We start from the raw sequence: 20,344 nt of genomic DNA on the forward strand, positions 1-20,344 counted from the left end.
AGCATTAATAGCAATAGGCAAAATTTTAAGCAACCTGAAAGTATTCATCAATAGGCAAAATTTCATGTGAAAATTAGACGGGTCAAGTCTCCTCATGGGTCATGGCTTTGGGGGCAGGGGGTCATCTTTAATGATAATGTGACAAGACCATTAATTGCATAGTTGGAAATTTGGGCCACTAAGATCACCCCAAAGGGAGTTTCATTATCATTAAATAGAGCGACATGTCAGTATTTTTTGATGTGGCAAAGAAATAATGAAGAGAGAAGAAGGGGGTTTCATCTACATGAAATCACTGAACACTCTTTCCAATATAATTACTCTCTTGTATGTGTTGCATATGAAACAACAAAACAGTGGCGGGCCTAGCATTTTCAACTTGGGTGTACATACCCATCATGATCGTGCCCGCGCGCAGTCGTGTGGGCCGCGCCTCGCTCGTACCCACGCCGTCACCGTGCCCCGCCTAGCGTTTGAATTTTCTCAGAAATATTTTGATTTTAGATTCTCTCTGGAAATTTTTTTTTTCAGTAACAACAATTGACATACATATACAACATGAGCATCATCTTTGATCATTTTTGAACAATTGTTGCATGCATTTGCATTTAATTGGAATTGATCAAATTCATGAAAAGTGAGGTCATATGAAGAAGTTTGAAATTTCACTATATAACTTAGATCTGAGGATAATTTTAGAAATTAGCCCATTAATTAAGATGAATATTGGCGATTTTTTTCCTTATTTTTGGAATTCTTTTAAAGCTCTAAAAATTTATGAAATGTGCAAAAACAATCAACTTTAATGAATTTTAATTTGAATTCTGTTCTAGCTTTTTAAGTGCAACTGGTTAAAATAGGTTGCTTATAGATTATACAACCTACACAAAAATTGGTAGATTTTTTGGAGCCTTTTAGAAAGTCTAAACTTATAGGGAAAAGAGATTGAAAATATGAATTTTTGAGTAATCTTGTAACAGCTGAACAAAATGGCTGAACCAGAAATGAACCAGAAAAGAATGGGACAAATATTTGGGTGTACATCTGTACACCCATGACCTCACGTGTGCCCGCCCCTGCAACAAAATGAAACAATGCATTGTAGAGGACTATTTCAACCATCAATTAAATACATTCTTGTTTATGTGGCACTCTTGGAAACACGAATATGAAACCTCCCATTAGGACTAGTCTAAGGAAAGACTGACAGAACTGAAGTTAACATAGCAACCGAGTGGAGACTAAATATTGATTTGACTCACTAATTGAAGCCGATGCTTGTAGTAACCAGAACTTGAGTTGGTTTGAATTAGACAATTCTTCCTCGGGAAACATGTCATCGTGGTGACAAGCAGCCCCGCCTACCTCCGGCGGAGTGGAAGGACGCTTCATCTATTGTAGTTGGAGAGAGATGGAGAAAGGGGAAAACGACGGTGTCATTGTTAGGCATGGCAGTAGGGAAAATTTTTGTAGGGAATGGGTAACTATCTCATCTTCGATTGGGGGAATTTTCTCTCGTTTCTGTCTCCACCCACGGGGAGAAAATTCTCTCATCTCCGTTCCCGTGCGGGGAATGTGTACCCAACGGGTTCCCTGTCCCCGCTGCGCCAGTACGGTGAAGGGCACCTGGCGGGCCTGTTGCTCTACGGGTTTTGATGAGTTGAACTTTAGTTAGACCATTTCTTGCATATATGGGTCCTAGGGAGTTTAGATATTTCGAAAAATCGGTCCCGCGAGAAACAGGGACGGGAATACCTCCGCCATACCCGACGGGAAGGACTTTTCCCCGTTAAACCCCGTAAAGAGAAAATTAGCCCCATTTGTATTCTCTAATAGAAGAATTTCCGGTCGGAAAACGGAGATCGGGGCCATTTACATCCCTAGTCGCTGTCCCTCGTAGAAGAAAGAAGAAGCGAGATAAAAAAGTCCGCCCCGCGTGACGCTGTCCTCCACTTCAGGTGCGACGAAGTGAGCCGCCACGTCAGCGCGACGGTGATCTTCCCCGGTAACGCCGCCCCCTCGCTCTAACCCGGCCGAGGCGGCGATTAAACTATAAACTGATTCCGGGTTTAAGCCTCCGGGATCCAACCAAGGCAAACGCTGATACGCCCAAGCCAAGACCTCTTCCTAGTCTCGGCTCGGTTGGAGCGAGTGGTGCTCTCCCTATCTCCTACCGACCGCACTCGCCCGCGCGCAGGAAGGTTGACCCCGTCGGGGGCCGGCGAGCTTCGCAGGTACGGTGACCAACCACGCCGCTGCTCTCGTAGATTTCCTCCCGGTTCGCACGCTCTCCTGCTGTATCGGTGTTTCGTGGGTCGTGGGTTTGGGGGGATTGGTCGGGACCTGGGGTGGTTTTGAGCTGCGGATCCAGGGGGCTCGCTGTTGCATTTCGGGAGGAGGTGGGGTTGTTTTCCGGCATCGGTTCGTAGGTAAGGTCGGGGAATCGAGAGATGCTTGGTGGTGGTGCTTGTACAAGGGTTGTTGCTTGTTAGAGCAGGTGATTGTGGTCTCCTCCAACAAGGAAGTATTCTCCCCCTGTTTCCTTCGGTTCCTTCGTCTCATATCCGTCCGGGCTAATCTCTCACTTCTCATTGAGACCAGTACGTACTTAAAGTGAATATGCTGTTATTTATTCTGTGTAAGTCATACTACCACGCTTTTCTCCTTCTTTATTAAATGAAATAGGCACACTCGTGCTCGTTCGGCAGGGCATGGGGGGCTCGGGATAAAGGGAGAGAGAAAAATGGAAAGGGAGGAAGGAGGGAGACGAAGGGTAGGGTTCGCATGTCGGTTACACAGGAGAGGGAAGAGAGAGGAGTCTGTTGGAATATAGGGATTAGAGTAAGGAGTCTGTTTGAGATGGAGTAGATTTAGAGAGTGAGTTTTATTGGGAAGGCTTTTTATATGGGATATAGAGAGTTAGTTTTAGAGCGTCTTTTGGAGATGCTCTCGACTATTTCTTGCTGCTTCTTGGGAACAACCAATTGAAGCGGGCCTGATGGCACTGGACATCACAATGCATCGCCAGTTCCTTAGAACTTGGGGCATTAATATGACCTATAGTAAAAAAATGGGTGACACTTGGGAGGAGGGTGCTGTGGATTTTCCCTAAGACATTTGTTGACTATTTTCTGAACTTTCTCTTTTTTTTTATCAATGCATGTCATCAAGATCTAAGTTCGGCCAAGCTAGCAAGCTTAGCCATGAAGCTTACTGCAATCAGACAGTTTCTCTTGGTGTTCATGGCGTTCTGTGCACATGCTGTCATCTGTTCCTGCAACGGAAACTACACAGATAGGCTGTCACTACATGATTTCAAGAATGCAATCAGTCTTGATCCACATCAAGCCTTGATGTCGTGGAATGAAAGCAGCCACTTCTGCAGCTGGGAAGGTGTTCTGTGTAGTCTCAAGCACCCAAATCGTATTACTTCTCTTAATCTCACAAGTCGAGGTTTGGTAGGGCGAATCTCTGATTCACTCGGAAACCTGACATTCCTAAAAGTTCTAATCTTGCCAGGTAATTCATTCACTGGAGAGATCCCTCAATCCCTTGGTCACCTGCATCGCCTCCAAATCCTCAACTTGAGTAGTAACTCGCTTCAAGGAAGGATACCCAGTCTTGCAAACTGTTCAAAGCTCAAGGAGCTACGGCTAAGGAATAATCAACTAGCTGACCGATTCCTGCATATTTGCCTCACCGGCTGCAAACGTTGGTACTTTCTCGTAATAATCTTAGCAGCACCATCCCTACTTCTCTTGCCAATATCACAACGCTAAATATGTTTTCTTGTGCGTCAAATAATATCGAGGGCCACATCCCAAGTCAGTTTGCAACGTTGTCCGGGATGCAATACTTGTATGTGGGTAGCAATAAGTTGTCAGGTCGTTTTCCACAGCTTGTCCTAAATCTTTCTAATCTAGTTAGATTTAGCGCTCCATTAAATGGTCTAAGTGGAGAAGTACCATCCAATATCGGCAACTCTCTAGTCTCTACCCAATCTCGAACTGCTCCAATTAGGTGGCAACTTCTTTCATGGGCATATCCCATCTGGATTAACAAATGCTTCCAGGCTATACGAGCTCGATATATCCAGGAATAATTTCACTGGGGTGGTGCCTAGCTCCATCGGCAAACTTTCTAAACTATCTGTGTTAAATCTCGAGTTCAATAAACTCCGAGCAAGCAACAAGCAAGACTGGAACTTTATGGACAGCTTAGCCAACTGCACTGAGCTGCAGCGTTTGGAGGTAGATGGGAATTGTCTAGAAGGCCATGTTCGAAATTCATTAGGTAACCTTTCCAATCAACTCCAATATCTATATCTGGGAGGAAATCAGCTGTCAGGATATTTTCCTTCTGGTATAGCAAACCATCGCAACCTGATCCTTGTGACATTGGAACTGAATCAATTTACTGGAGTGCTTCCAGAATGGCTTGGAACTCTAAAAAATCTGCAAATACTATCACTAGGCAGCAATTTCTTTACAGGGGTCATTCCACCAACCTTTTCAAATATGACTCAATTGGAACGTGTCTATCTATACTCAAACAAATTTGATGGATACATACCCTCAATCCTAGGAAACCTCCAAATGCTTGAAGTACTGGACATTAGAAACAACAATCTTCATGGGAGCATACCAAAGGAGCTCTTCAGAATTCCAACATTAGGACAGATTGACTTATCTTTCAACAACCTATATGGACCACTTCATCCCGATATTAGCAATGCCAAACAACTCATATATTTGAATCTTCAATGTAATAATTTATCTTTAGATATTCCAAGCACTTTGGGTGACTGTGAAAGTTTACAAGTTATCAAGCTGGGCCATAACGTTTTCAGTGGAAGCATCCCCACATCATTAATATAACTAGCCTACAAGTTCTCAATTTGTCTCACAATAACTTGACCGGATCAATACCAGTGTCTCTTGGCAGCCCACAACTTCTTGAGCAACCAGATGTGTCATTCAACCACCTAAATGGTGAGGTTCCAACAAAAGGAATTTTTGGGAATGCAACTGCCGTGAGGATTGATGGAAACCAGGGGCTTTGTGGTGGGGCTCTGGAGTTACACTTACTCTCTTGTTCTGTCACGCCTTTGAATTCTAGAAGGCACAAGCATTCCACCGTGCAAAAAGTGGTGATCCCGTTAGCCTGTATTGTGGCACTTGCTATAGTCATATCTGTAATGTTGCTCTGGAGGGGCAAACAAAAGAGAAAACCTATATTTCGGCCCTCATTTGGTAGCAACTTTCCGAAAGTTTCTTACCATGATCTTGCTAGAGCAACAGAGGGGTTTGCCACATCCAATTTAATTGGTAGAGGAAGATATTCTTTCGTTTATCAAGGAAAAATGTTCCAAGACAGAATTGTGGTTGCTATCAAAGTTTTCAGCCTGGAGACAGAGGGAGCACATAAGAGCTTCATCGTAGAATGTAATGCTCTGAGAAATGTGCGGCATCGCAATCTAGTTCCTATCCTAACTGCGTGCTCAAGTATTGATTATAAGGGGAATGATTTCAAAGCCTTAGTCTATGAGTTCATGCCGCGAGGTGACCTGCATGCACTACTGTACTCAGCTCAAGATGATGAGAACACTTCAACTCCGAGCCGCATTACACTGGCACAAAGGTTAAGCATTGTGGTGGATGTTGCAGATGCATTGGAATACCTCCACCATAACAACCAAGGAACTATTGTTCACTGCGATCTGAAGCCAGGAAACATTCTTCTGGATGACAACATGACGGCACATGTTGGAGACTTTGGTCTTGCAAGGTTCAAAGTTGATTCTACAGCATCATCTTCCAGTGATTCGATCTCAACTTCTTCAATTGCTATAAAGGGAACAATTGGATATGTTGCCCCAGGTATTCTAATTTTCGTAATGCGTTGTGGTTCCTCTACTAAACTTTGGACTAAAACTTTCTTGTATATGTTATCCACAGAATGTGCAGCAGGTGGTGGAGTTTCAAGTGCTGGGGATGTTTACAGCTTTGGGATTTGTCTACTTGAAGTATTTTGCGGAAGAGGCCAACTGACGATATGTTCAAGGACGGGCTGAACATTGCAACATTCGTTGAGATGAACTTCCCGGACAGGATATCACAGATTGTAGATCCTGAACTACTAGAAGAGGAGCATGCATTATCGCAAGAAACATCAACTGCCATGAAGGAGAAAAGCTTGGAGTGTTTACTTTCAGTGCTAAACATTGGACTTCGCTGCGCTAAGTGGCTGGACATGCAGGAAGTGGCTGCAAAGCTGCACGGAATCAAGGAGGCATATCTGAGGGGAAATATAGGTAATATACTAGCTATTTCATTTATAATTTTTTTTTTTTGCGGGCAAAGAGAGAGCTTTATTGATTACTCAGAAACGTAATTACACTCCTGGGCAATCATAGACTCAACGCAAAGGGGAACCTGCATACGCCACACCGCAGAGTGTGTAGTACGTTTCGCCAATTGCGCGAGTTCGTGAGCGACTAAATTCCTCTCTCTCTTTACAGCCTGGAACTTCACTTCCGGCAAAGAGCAACTAGCCTGCTTGGTGTCCTCAATCAAGAAGCTAAGTGCCGACTTATCAGTAACTCTACATCTCAGAGCATTGATAATTGTGGCACAGTCCGATTCCACAATCACCTTTTCCCGAATCCATTCAGCCGCTAGGTTTATCCCATCTCTGCACGCCATTAACTCCACCTCCTCCGCAGATGAGCCATCGAAGATCGCCCTCCAGGCACATAGCAGAGCAGAACCATGGTGGTTTCGGATGACAATGCCCACTCCGGCCCTTCCCGATTCTGCTGAAAACGCCCCGTCCACGTTTATTTTAACCCATCCCACTGGAGGAGGAGTCCAGCGCAGATGTCCCCTCAGCTCAGCCTTGGCCAGTCTAGCCTTCCGCCGTTGCTCAGCAGCAGACAGCATTACCCGCTTTCCTTTGTCATTCCCCATCCCCTGTTCTTGCCAGATCATAAACAGTGTCTCAAGGTAACTGCATAAAAATCGGAGAGAGACAGCTATCGGCGATCAGCTTTCATTGTGTACAATTTCATTTCTCACATGCCAAGAGCGCCACATAAGGAGAGCAACTTGCACACCAATTTCAGGATCCAAACTGGAAATCAATAGAAGAAGCCAGTCCGGACCGTTGAAGCGAAATTGATCCTCTTTCGGTAGGTTCCAGTGCATTCTGATAGCTGACCGAAGCTCTTTTGCCTTAATGCAATTTACTAACGCATGATGCTCCGTCTCAGGCTCCAAACCGCATAGCTCGCACATGTTAATCCTTTCAATTTGTCTCCTCCATTTATTAATTCGAGTGGGTAAACCTTGATTGATAACTCTCCAAATGAAGTTCTTTACCTTTGTAGGCACTTTCAATTTCCATACCGAATTCCATAATGGTCTCTCCCCCAAAGGGTGGCTGCTCATACTGCCTTCACCCATGTTCTGATCCCGAAGATTCAGAGCCACTTTATAGGCACTTCGAACAGAGAAAACTCCTGTTTTTTCATAATGCCAGCAAAGACAGTCATTGTGCTCACTCCTAGGGATCTTAATCTTTAGAATTGCTTCAACATCATGGGGAAGGAAAACTCTTTCTATTAGCCTTACGTTCCACTGAGAACCAGAGTTGGTCATAAGTTGGGAAACCTTTTTCAATCTACAAATCCCCCGTCGTCCAGATACTGCCAGATTTGACAATCTGGGAATCCAATTGTGACGCCATATATGCACCTTCTCTCTGTTGCCAATGCGCCAAATCAAACCCTTCTTTAGCAACTCCAACCCATGGATGATAGCTCGCCAAGTAGGAGACATAACAGTCGGAAAAGAAGTATCAATTAAATTTCCATTTGGATAATACTTCGCTTTGAGTACTCTAGCACAAAGGCTCTCAGGACACTCAACTAGACGCCAAGCTTGCCGGGCCAGTAGCGCTTGATTGAAGAGTCTCAAATCCCTGAAGCCCATGCCACCCATACCTTTAGACCGTATCATACATTGCCATGATATCCAATGAGTTTTCCTTTTGCCATTCTTCGATCCCCACCAAAAATTCCGAATGATTTTCTCCAACTCATCACATACACAATCCTGAAGTTTAAAGACATTCATAGTATACGTTGGGATTGCCTGAGCCACCGACTTGATGAGTACTTCCTTTGCTCCAATGGATAGTTCTTTCTCAAGGTAAGTTAACATCCGCTTGCCTAACCTCTCCCTTAGGGGCTGGAACCGATCTGCCTTTAGCCGACCATTTGGAGTAGGGAGGCCAAGATACTTCGGCTCAAAAGAAGTTTGAGTAGTGCCCAGTACGGAAGCAATTCTATCCTGGACTTCACCATCACAATTTTCATGGAACATAAGCGAACACTTCGAGTGATTAATTAATTGACCTGTTGCCGAGCAGAAAGAGTGCAGAAGGTCTCTGGTCCGCTGTGCTTCCAACTCATTAGCCCGAAAGAAAAGCAAACTATCATCAGCAAACAGCAAATGTGAAATACCCGGAGCCCTTCTGGAAACCTTTATAGGGGTAATTGCCATATTTTGAGACTCTTGTTGGAGCAGCACTGAGAGCGCATCCGCTACAAACAAAAAGAGGTATGGAGATAACGGATCACCTTGGCGTAGACCTCGTGTTGGGTGAAAGGAGTCTAAACGAACTCCATTGAAGCAGACAGCATAGCTTACAGTGGTCACACAACTCATCATCCACTGTATCCATTTTCGATGAAAGCCCAGCTTCTCTTGAACCTTTTGGAGAAACACCCAATCAACTCGGTCATAGGCCTTGGACAAATCCAATTTGTAAGCACAGAAGCCCCTCTCCTTGTCATTGATATGCTGCAAGGTATGAATGCATTCAAAGGCTATCAAAGCATTATCTGTAATGAGGCGTCCAGGGATAAAAGCGCTGAGAAATGACGGTAAGGCTTGCTCCTCTGCAGACTACTCCCGTCAGTAGGGCCAGCAAACTGAGGCTGGCAACTTGAAGCTGCAACACCAAGGCTGTGTTTTTTTTTCTGTTTTCTTTATTTTTGGAGTTTTTTACGATACCCAATTATTGCTTTTGGTTATGATTAATAACGAGTTGTTTGCAAGATTTGAGAAGTAAAGAGCTTGTTGCGGTGAAGTCGGAGGTGCTATCGCGAGGGTGGCCTAGTATTGTTTGATCATCCTTGGCAAGTCTGTTGTTGTGGGAGCTTAGGGCCTTGGTTTCTGCTTTTAAGTGCTGTTCCGGTTTGCGAAGGGTGTTTCAATTTTACATAGTGTCTTCTAGGCAGGAAAATAGTTCGGATAATATCCGAACCGGATCTGAAAAAACGGATACGGATTGTCTTATCCGGATACGGATATGGATATTTTTGGATTAGATACGAATATGGATATTCCTTATCCACATACGGATACGGAAACATTTTTTGGGCCGGATAAGGATACGAAAACGTTTTTTTGCCCGGATACGGATACGGAAACGGATAATATCCGGATAAGAATACGGATAATAATGTTTTAATAAATATAGAATAATAGTTTTAATGTTTAAATAAGTTTCTTAAATGTTTTTAATTTTGGAAAATTCATAAATAATTATGATAATTTAGAAAAGGTTTTTTCTTTAGTAAAATAATTTGGAATAATATATTAAATTCAATTTTGTTTTATTTACTTTCTAAAAATCCTTTTTTAATTCCTAAAATTGCTAGAAAATCCAAAAAAATCCCAAAAAATACCGAGAGCCTCTAGAAAATTCCAAGAAAATTCCTACGAACTTCTTTCACCCTTTCCAAGACATATCCCCATTGTTGCAACTCTGATGTAATTGTTTCTTTATACTATATTATTATTTTTGTTGTTTTTATACGCATAATTTAAGGGGTCTTTATCATTTGACAGATATCCGGATCCGTATTTGTATTCGATTCATATTCGCACCGTATTTGTTTCCGATACTATCCGTATTCGTTTCCGTATTTGGAATTTCCGTATTCGTTTTCGTTTCCGATTAAAAATAAGGATAAAGATATGGAATGACCATTATCCGTCTGTATTCTATCCGTTTTCACCTCTAGTGTCTTCCTCACAGGGGTAGTGTTGTAATTATATTCTTCTTAAGGATCTATTTAGTAGAGCTTAGCTTAAAAAAATCTTTAATACCGAATTCGCGTGGGATTCTCGAGCCAACCACGTCGATAATAAAACAACGCTTGTCGGATCAAGCCATCGAGGGACAGGAAAGCCGCCGGGTCTTGGCCTGTGAGCGCCGGTGTCCAGCGACTTCGCGAGTCCTCCCAGAGCGCGACGCTCTCGACCTTTCTTCCCCTCCCCATCTCGCCACCCACCGCCTCCTTCGCCTTGGGTGAGATTTCAAGTGGCACCGCCGCCTCCAACCCCCGCCGTCACCGCCGCCTCCGTCTCCGGCCGCCACAGTCTACCGCTCCCCCACCCTCCAGTGTCGCAGCTCCCTACCTCCCCTCTTCCTCCGCCCGACAGCACCACCATTGCTCACGCCCGGTGCTGCCCCCTCCGCATCCCCACCTCTCCTCCACCCGTTCCCGCCACCAGCTCTCGGCACCGGTGGACCACCACGTTGCAGCGTGTCCTCCAACCTACCCTGTTCCCATCGTCCTTGCCGTGTGGGAAAGGAGAAGACGGCGGCGGTAGCGGCGGATCCGTGGTAGCCGACGCACCGCGCGCCCCCAGCCGCTCCTCCCGAGGCCCACGCATGGCCGCGCGCCTCCCACATCGTGCGTCATCCCTTCCGACTACCTGTCGCCTTCGGCGTCATTCTTCGCTCCTCCCCATCTCTGGCTCCCCAGCCATGGATGCGTCCTCCCCTGCGGCTACTCCTCCACCGCCGTCGTGACCGGCCCCGAGACCCGCCCTGCCACTGTCACCTACCTGGTCTCCTGCGGCCTCTCCCTTGCCGCCGCCGCTACCCGCCTCCACCTACAACGTCCGCATCCGGGACACGGACAGGGCCGATGCCTTCCGCGACCTCCTCCTTGAGTACGGCTTCTCCGAGGCGGAGGACACCCGCACGGTCTACCAGGACACGTTGCTTCTCAACTTCGATCCGAACCACCTCCGCCCCACACCTCTATGCTCCCCTTGGGACACCCGCACAGCGCGCGGAAGATGAGCACAGTGCAGCCGTTGGGCGGCGCCATCTTCCTGAGCACCGCCTCGAGCTCGCGGTGCCAGTCCCCCAACTCCGTATCGATCTCGCGGTGCGCGTCCCCTAGCTCCACCGGCTGCGTAGTTTTGCTTGGTGGCAGCAGCCTACGCACGCACTCCTCCATCTCGAGCTGAATGTCGAAGTCCACGGTCTTGCGCAAAAAAGGACAGCATATAAAGCTTTTAACAAACCACTTCAAAGTTTCTCTGAAGACCACAGATGAATTTTTCTGTCACTACTATGTGCGCCTCTTATCCTTGTTTACAATTGTTATTTTGTTTTCTTGCTCGTATCTAATTATTATTACTCCTATGTTTTATTGATCGCAGGTGAATCTAAAGTCTGAAGATGATAGGCCGGTTGATGGCAAGGGGTAGGGAGAAAAGTGATTGACAAACTCCAGCAAACATACGCAACTGAGCTTACAAAAAAAGATTTTGCATATGATGGTGAGAATAGCCTGTTCACAATTTGTGCTCTTCGTCAAGTTAACAACGAGTTTACTGTTGTGCTGGAAGATGTTTCCACTGGAAAGTAATGACTCCACTATTTCAGTTGCTTTGTTCTGATCTAGTACTGTGCCAACTATTCCTTCATGCTGACTTGATTTCCTTGCATTTAGGATGACTGCAAATGGCAGCCCTGGCAATGATAGTCCTTCTGGAAGTGACAGGAAAAGGGTTAGAAGGCCCTACCAGACAAAGACGTTCAAAGTGGAGCTATCCTTTGCAGCGAAAATTCCTATGAGTGCAATTGCACAGACTTTGAGAGGTCAGGAATCGGAGCATACTCAGGAAGCAATCCGAGTAATTGATATTATTTTGAGACAGCAATCTGTAAAGCAGAATGAATCTTTCATACCTTTCTGAAGGCTTATTTTTCATGCATCGTTGATTTTATTGATATTGTTTACAGCATAGCTATTCTGTATCCCTTAAACATTTTCCTTTTGTTTGCAGGGGTTGCCTCTTGGTCCGGCAATCATTCTTCCACAATAATCCTTCCAATTTTGTTGATTTGTGTGGCGGTGTAATGGGCTGTAGAGGATTCCATACTAGCTTCCGTGCCACGCAGAGTGGACTTTCACTTAATATTGATATGTTTTATCATCTAAAAGTCCAGATCCATGCTATACTGTGATCAGTTCTTTGTATGCAGTTGGTAATATTTACATGTATTATTTGGTTTATGCAGCCGTGTCCACAACAATGATAGTGAAACCTGGTCCTGTTATTGATTTTCTACTTGCCAATCAAAAGGTTGATGTCGGACTCCTTCTTTGGGGTCATCTCGTGTAGCTCATACTAGTCCTTAGATCAGTAGCGGGTACGCACGAACTCTAACAGAAGTAGACATCACAGATATACATCGAATAAATACGATAATAGAGTACAACACAGAGTTTATTACAACAGAAGCCCGTAGGCATAAAATTAACAAACCCTCGAAGCACAGCGGAAACACATAAAAGCGACCCAAGTCCTACAGGCAGCTTGAGTGCAGACGAAACCGGCTTCTCTAATCTTCATCTTCTCTTTCGATGAAGTCAGCCTCTGGATCATCTGGATCCACAATTAGCAAGTGTGAGTACATAAGGTACTCAGCAAGTCCTACCTCAAGGAAAAATTAGATACTTAAAGGTAGATCAAGGATAAGGCTATAGAGTCTTTTAGTTTTTACGGAAAGCTAGTTTTATTGATGCAAGGTTCATTTTGCAAAGACTAACTTTAATAAAAATATTTCTGAAGAGAACACATAAGTTGAGCTTATGAGGGTTGACGGCCCTGGGGGAGATATATCCGTCCCGCCAGTTCCCACAAGACTTTTGCCAGCGGACACACAGTCCAGGAGGCTTAGAGCACAAAGCCAAAATCCTTCTTTTTGAAAACACGGGCACACAGCCCACTCACACACCAAGGAGATACTCACGCCGAAAAGCTAATCATTGTGACCAAACTATAGCATGTCCTTGACCGAGGACACGACTATCCGGATAGGTTTAACACTCTGCAGAGGTTGTACACTTTACCCACAAGATATGCACAAGCTCCCACCTTAGCAACTGGTGAAGCTGTCGTAACGAGACGCAACGACCTCACAACGAAACCACAATATCCACCTATGGGGCACTAAGATACCAGGGGCCTTAGAAGATTCACGGGAAGGACCACTTAGCAATCCCAAGGCTTTGACATAGCCTCAATCAATATCATCAGTCAGACCTTGGGCTACACACTACCCAAGTCTTCTCCTGGTCCCTATTGCCACTACCGGCCTCCGGGTGGGTACCGCACTAAGTCAGAGGGGTTAGGTCAAGTCCTGCCCATACAGACCATGTGGTTGTACGAGTGGATACTAGGTGAGATGTCATAGCAAACCGGTCCTTATATGACCGAGGCAAGAGTCTCCCAGCAAGAATACCACAAAGGCGAACCTTGCTCCAAGGTAGTTCCCACTTTTGTGGGGCATCTTACTCACCCTCGTCAACACTACTCTAGAGTTTTCCCAAGAACACAAGTTTTACACGCACACGCACACGCACCAAGCACACATCACTTCACATTGTAAAGCATGATTATCATATATAAATAATCTAGTTCTTTCTTTTGAGCAAAGCAATTCTAAGCATGCTAGTAAACAAGCATTCATCCAAACAATTATTATAGTTGATGTTGGGAACCTTCTAGGGTTTCAATGGAATATAGGTGACAATGATAAGGCATGGGATAAACAAGCTGGGTCATAACTATTCTAGCATTTCTTAAAAAATCACAACTATTAATTTAATCATGCATACTCCTATTGTTTGAAACAACGGCTCTACGGGTTGTATTTAAAAACATAGGATCAACATGATCAACGATTGTAGGACTTGCCTTCGTTGAAGTCCTCGTCTGCTCCTTCTTCAAACTCCGGGTCCTCGGGGTCTTCCTCGAATGCTCATTCCTCTAATAATCGCAACAACGACATAGGTATAATCAATCAAACAATTAAAACAATAACCAAACAATTTACAAAAATTATGAAATTAACATGATTGGATAGATCTCGAATTTAGATGAATATCGGTGGAAGAATCGATGAAAACGGAGTTAGGACGGAGGAGAAACGGGCTTCGGAAGTTTTGCCGGGAGAGAAATTCAGAAAAAGAAAAGGGGAGAATATTCCAAGAATATTCGGCTGAGTCGGCTCGGGATTGGACTCGGCTCGCGGCTCGGCTCGGGCTTACGGCTTGGCTCGATTTTGTCGGTGGGCTCAGCGGCTCGGCTCGGCTCGGCTTCTACGGCTCGGCTCAGCTTCGAATGGCTCGGCTCGGGGGATAAAAACAGAGAGAGGAGAGGAGACCGGTGGCTCGGCTGCGGAGAGCGCGAGGGGGAGGGAGAGAGAGGGGCGACGGCGGCGGCGGTGGAGCGCTGGCCGGAGGGCGGCGGCGGCGCACTTACGGCGCTGGCGGGCGGGGAAACGGCTTCGGCCTGGCGACGGGAAAGCGGCGGGAAGCGACGGGAAGCGACGGCCGACCGTGGGGAGGCGACGGCCCAGCGTCGGGAGGGCGGCGGCCGGCGACCGGAGTCCCAGGTACGCTCACGGGGGGAGGGAAAGGAGGGAGAGGGAAGGCGAGAAGGGGGCTAGGGAGCTCACCGGCGGCGACGCGCGGAGTGAGGCGGCGAGGCGGCGGAGGGGCTCGGGGAGAGAGAGAGAGAGAGAGAGGGAGTGAGGTGGAGGAGGGCACTGTTCATCTTCTTATATAGCCCGGCGACCGGGCGGCCCGCGGGGCGAGGTGGCTCGGGGCGCGAGGCGGCGCGAGGCGCGAGGCGATGGCGCGGGGCACGAGGTGGCACGGGGCGCAAGGACTGCCGGCGCGGCGCGCGGCAACGGGACAGCGTGGCGCGGCGCGGCAGGCGGCGGTGGCAGACGGGTCACGGGGAGGGGATGGAGGAGAGAGGAAGAGAGAGAAAGGAGAGAGAAGGGGATAAATTTTAGGGATTTGACAGTTGATCATCCAAACAAGATTGACTGCGCCAAGGTAACATCATCATGCTGAAAACAATAGTATAAGAATGAAGATCGAGAGCCATTTTACTCTTAGATGCCTATAATTGCATCTTTGTTGAACTTCTGCAGGTTAAGCGTGCACTGAAGAATTTAAAGATAAGACAAGCCCTGCAAATACAGAATATAACATTGTTGGTTTGAGCAACAGGAGTTGCTCTGAACAGATGTAAGTTGCATGATGATATGTTGAAATATTCTTAATTTATGTTTTTTGTCATCCTTTTTTGCAGTTTCTTTTTCTTTACTTATGTCGACATTTTTCACTTTTTTATTAAGTACTTGGTGATTCCATGCTCGTAGTTTCAAACGAAAGAACAGAAATGGTGAAAATGGGGGGTATTTCAGGATTTGCCACTTTTAACACCGAGTGGCAGGCAATTTGCCATCCGGGCCCAGTTTCATAGACTCAGGATGACCCGCATGTCAACCTCAGCGGAAAAATGGCACCTGTTAAGGGTGGCAAATCCAGAAATTATCCGTGAAAAAAATGGTGACCCTGAAACAACAGAGTTAACTGTTTATGATTAATTTGTCAAGAACTGTGGCATAGAGTTGAGATACTCTGGTGATTTTCCCTGTATTAATGTGGGGAAGCCAAAGCGGCTGACATATTTCCTTGTCGAGGTCATTACTATTGAAATCCCCATGGGCGTGGCACAGTTTGCCGTGCCCATGATGTGTTCGATGAAATGCCCGACTGGGACTGCCACGCCCACGATATGTTCGATGAAGTGCCCGATTGGAACGTTCTGGCTTGGACGACCATGCTCTCCGGCTGCGCTTCCAGTGGCCGCCACCGCGACGCGCAGGACGTCTTCCAACGTATCGCCGCGGCAGGCATCGGTGTCAATGAGTTCACGCTGGTCAGCAAACTTGCATTACAGGTACGCATTGGGTGCCAACCTTGCAATGACCAAACTTACACTACAAGTATGCATCAATTTCCATTGTTAAATTAATCCAAATTAGATTGGCCCTACCATTGTATAAAATTGATTTAAACTGTGCAAAATCTCTATCCAGTTTTACTATACAGAGAAAAAATAATAGCCAATACGATTGACTACTCATATAGAGAACAAAGAATTAGTTTGCCAAGATTGTTATATACTCATGTTTACTGCTGAATTGGTCGTCGAATGCCTTGGTAAATGTTAAAAAAAACGCTCCTGTAGTTATGATTTTCCTCATCTTCGATGCTATATTTTGATAAAAAAGGAAGGGTGTGTACTTTCCTCTTACGTCCATCTCCAATCCGCCCCGATTTGTTCCCCGGTTCACTCGACCTGATCAATCTGGATCACCTCATGGGGCTTAATTTCTCGACAAATTTGCATCTGGGAGAGTAGCGGGGGCTAAGGTTACTGTTGTTGGCGTTCAGCTATTGATCTACTAGCTGACGTGAAGCTTTTGCTTCTTCGCAGGCAGGTGGTCGTCAGGGCTAGGAACCTGAGGACCAATGCGCAGTTCATCCTGGCTAAGGTCTTCAAGGCATGCAAGATTTATTATACCAACAAGGTAACTCCGCTTGTATTAGTAAGCTCAAATAAGGAAAGATCTGAGATCAATAAAGCTTATCCTGTTTACTCAGAATAGAGTGCGCACAAACGATAGAGATTACAACGGAAGTCACAAGGTTGTAGAATTGCCACAGTGGATTATTTTTCTTTCTTCTCCTTTTGCTAGCCTACCTTCAAATTCTGCTTTATTTATTTAACATTTCTAGAACTATTCCTGCCATTTCGATGAACTAAGGAATATCTCATTCTCTCTATTCTGCACGTTTAGATCTCTAACCTTGTTTTCTACCTCCCTATGCCCAAGGTTGTTTCAACAGTGCCATTTGGCATGTGTCTTGATAAGAGTGATGTTGAAGGGGTATGAATAGCATAAAATATTTACATTTTCTTTCAAATATCACATCTCACAGCTTTAAGCAAAGTTATACTCCTGATCACTTGGACTGATTCAAGCATTCCCCCCCCCCCCCCCCCCACCTAAAGGTGATTCACTATAGCGTGCAAGAAAGCTTAGAAGAATACATACAGGTACCGAACTTCATAGTGCAAGGGATGCCTTTTTTCCATTCTCCTTTCTCTTCTCAAGACAGCTAATTAGATCTTTCCAGGAAACTGGTTGTGCTGGGAGCGATGGGCGGTTGTCACATTGTCATCTACTTTTTGATCCAAAAACATTCTATAAGATCCATAGTTTTGCACACAGGTGAACATTTTCTTCTGATTTCCGCGTTCAATCTGCAACAGTTGTATCTAACATTCTTTTTTTTTTTACAATGACGGTGTTGATGAATATGCCATGAGTAAATTTCTGTAATAAGTATTTTCCTGTGACAATTCAATGGGATGCATTTGTTCCTTGGTTAAAGAGTCGACTTCACGCAAGATCAATGTAAAAGAAAAGGTTTGTACCTGCCTCATCAATCAGCCGAATACACATGGTTTCTTTTTTTCATGCGCTCATGCTATATTTCAGGTAGTTTGTAGTTTCAAATTGTGCTTTATTTATTTAACAATATCTACACCTATTACTGCCATTGGAATGAACTTTCTCTCTATTCTTTTTCTGTACAAAAAAAAACTTGTATTGTCAATGTGTTCTTTTTTCTTTAAAAAAAACTCGGATATAGTGACAGGAGATAAAGCAGAATATTTTCAGAGTTTATCATAGAAATATATATACATATACACATAATATCTAAGGATATATTTACTTTACAGTTTTAAGAGGCTGGTTATACATGTTTATTTGCATTCCATTTCTTGAAAATAAGTGCACTAATTCTATTTACTAATATCTTCTATTTGTACACATGAAAATATTATAGTACCATAGATAGCTACGTATTTGGTTCTGCTAAAACTTATATTTGATAATGCATGGGTACCACCACAAGAACATTTGAAGTGTAAGTAGTTTCTTACAAGCACAACTCTCTCAGCCAAGCTTGCAATAGCTCAATTTTGTCAAATGTAACATTTATCATGTTGGAATACCTTCAACGCCCCTTGAATGTCATGTCATCATGCTCAAGGTGTTATTCCTACAACATTCCTCTGACATGCGTTTTGGAACTGCAGTGTTAATACAGTTCCTTGCTGCCATAACCTTCCAATGTGCAATTTTGAATCAATTTGCATTCACTGACCACTCTCACCATATAATATGTGAACTGGTCGAACTGAAGCTTGACCATTTACATGTGTACTTTCAATATCTCCTGGAACGCTCGCGAGCTGACGATGACGAGGGGCTCCTCAACCAGGGCCTTGTCGGAGAGTTGCCTCCCCGACGGCTCCAACGGTTCCGATGGCTCTGCGCCGCCAATGTTGCCAGCGTAGTTAGGTATTTTAACATTCATGCTATTTGCAGTTTTTAAATTAATACCTGACATGGATTTAGCATCATGACTCTTTCTTACTCTGATCCGATGTGGATCCATAACTTAATTCAAAAAGTATATGACATAATGATTGTATTACTGGAAATAGAAAATTAGCTTAGTACTACCACGTAAATACATTGAAAATACATGTAACAATAACAAGTATATCTTAGATATGGATTAACAGACTGACTACTGAACATAATCAGTTTTGCAAAAATGCACAAGAAGGGATTATTTTCGTTTCCTTAGCCTTCTCATGTACCACATGAAGAATATGACACAACAAACAAGGGTCAGCAGGCGAGGGTCTCCAAGCGCGGTAAAGCCGCGCCACTTTTCTAGTTCATCCCTAGTTCGAGGGTCTTTGTTGAGATATCTTGTTATTTTGGATAAAAAATAGATATTTAAATTATTTTATTTTATCTTATAAACTCTAAATCTTATATGGATCTCGGAGCTTGCTACATGGTATTTTGCTCAAACATATGCACGAGAGATCTCGAAAGATATGTGAATATTCACCGTAATTCTTGTGTTTCTCATGCCAGTTGTGCTGGAATATACTATACGTACTTTATCCTTGCTAATAATCTAAGTTAGGTCAGAGATCTGAACTGAACAAATTGAAGGTGCCGTAAGTTGGCTGATCGATGGAGACACAGTAAGCAGTCTATTGAAGTGCACGAGAAGTCAACGCTGATAGAGTTGGTTTGTGAGAACACAAGAGAGATTTGTGTTGTTGATGATGAGTGATTGATGTAATTGTTGATTTAGAGCCTTTAGTTTGCATAGTATGTTTCAATTATGTTTGATTATGTTTATGGCTAACCGGGGGTGAAAACAGAGGATAGCGGAGAGATATGTTTCTTGGCTCATGATGTGTAGGTGTATGGATGCGACATGACGGTCGACGGCAAGGTGGTGAAGGGCAAGTGGAGGCTTGGTACCGACGGACCGTACCAGACCGGGTGGAGCCATGGGCGAGCCGCATCGCTCACATGGAGGGCACAAGAAAACATGGTGGGAAGAGAAGGTGATGAAGATGGTGTCGACCAAGTCAAGATGAAAAGGCGATGGCAAGTCGAGAGACGGCCCAGTTGTAACACCCCGGGGACAAAAACAAGCCCGGAGGGTCACTTAGGCCAACCTACAAAATCCGCCGAAAGCTGAGGAAAAATTTCAGCAGCACCTCCCCTAAAAGTGGAGGTATAACAGGCAACAACAGCAGACAGAACAGATATAAAATATCACACTAGCAAAACAAAGATCCTAGCAACGAGGTACAAGCCTCGACCAAACAACTGAACCACCATCAAACTCATTATAAACATTACAGGGCAAAAGACAATATCTAACAGGGCATCAAGTTTAGCCCAAGAGAGAAGGTAAACGTGCAGGCGACGTGCAGCTACCCATCCCGCAAACGATTGACACCTCAAAAGGAACCTGGAAAGAAAACACGGGTGAGATTCGAAAATCTCAGCAAGTGAAAGGTACTTTGCAAAAGCTATTAGCCACAGATGAATGTGCTAACAATTCTAAATAGAAACTAGTAATGAAACAGACCGCCAACACTAGGAGAAACAATTATGACTAAGCAAGTCCAACAATAACATTAATCATTTAACATTCGGTTGGTATAAGCCTTCAGAGCCGCATAATATCTATATACAAGCTAATTAAAGG

At 44.6% G+C, this 20,344-nt stretch overlaps 1 protein-coding gene and 2 pseudogenes across 3 annotated transcripts; all 3 read left to right on the forward strand.

Moving 5' to 3' along the window:
- The first annotated feature begins 1,918 nt into the window (after positions 1 to 1,918).
- LOC133886834 (probable LRR receptor-like serine/threonine-protein kinase At3g47570) lies at positions 1,919 to 11,514 on the forward strand (annotated as a pseudogene).
- On the forward strand, positions 11,334 to 12,144 carry LOC133887314 (protein argonaute 4A-like; annotated as a pseudogene).
- Positions 12,145 to 15,036: 2,892 nt separating this feature from the next.
- Positions 15,037 to 19,775, forward strand: LOC133886836 (uncharacterized). 3 transcript variants are annotated; one of them, XR_009903441.1, is made up of 6 exons: positions 15,037 to 15,223; positions 15,322 to 15,418; positions 15,877 to 16,136; positions 16,677 to 16,770; positions 17,183 to 17,300; positions 17,381 to 19,775. XR_009903441.1 is itself a non-coding variant. In XM_062326708.1 (4 exons), the coding sequence occupies exons 1-4, from the start codon at positions 15,898 to 15,900 to the stop codon at positions 17,477 to 17,479; spliced, it is 477 nt and encodes a 158-aa protein (XP_062182692.1). In that variant the 5' UTR covers positions 15,743 to 15,897; the 3' UTR covers positions 17,480 to 19,775. The 3 variants fall into 3 exon arrangements, 1 of the variants encoding a protein (XP_062182692.1); XR_009903442.1 differs by having other exon boundaries at positions 15,913 to 16,136; XM_062326708.1 differs by lacking the exons at positions 15,037 to 15,223; positions 15,322 to 15,418 and having other exon boundaries at positions 15,743 to 16,136; positions 17,256 to 17,300.
- The last annotated feature ends 569 nt before the right edge of the window (positions 19,776 to 20,344 follow it).

The sequence above is a fragment of the Phragmites australis genome, chromosome 12 (assembly GCF_958298935.1).
Source record: "Phragmites australis chromosome 12, lpPhrAust1.1, whole genome shotgun sequence".
NCBI lineage: Eukaryota > Viridiplantae > Streptophyta > Magnoliopsida > Poales > Poaceae > Phragmites > Phragmites australis.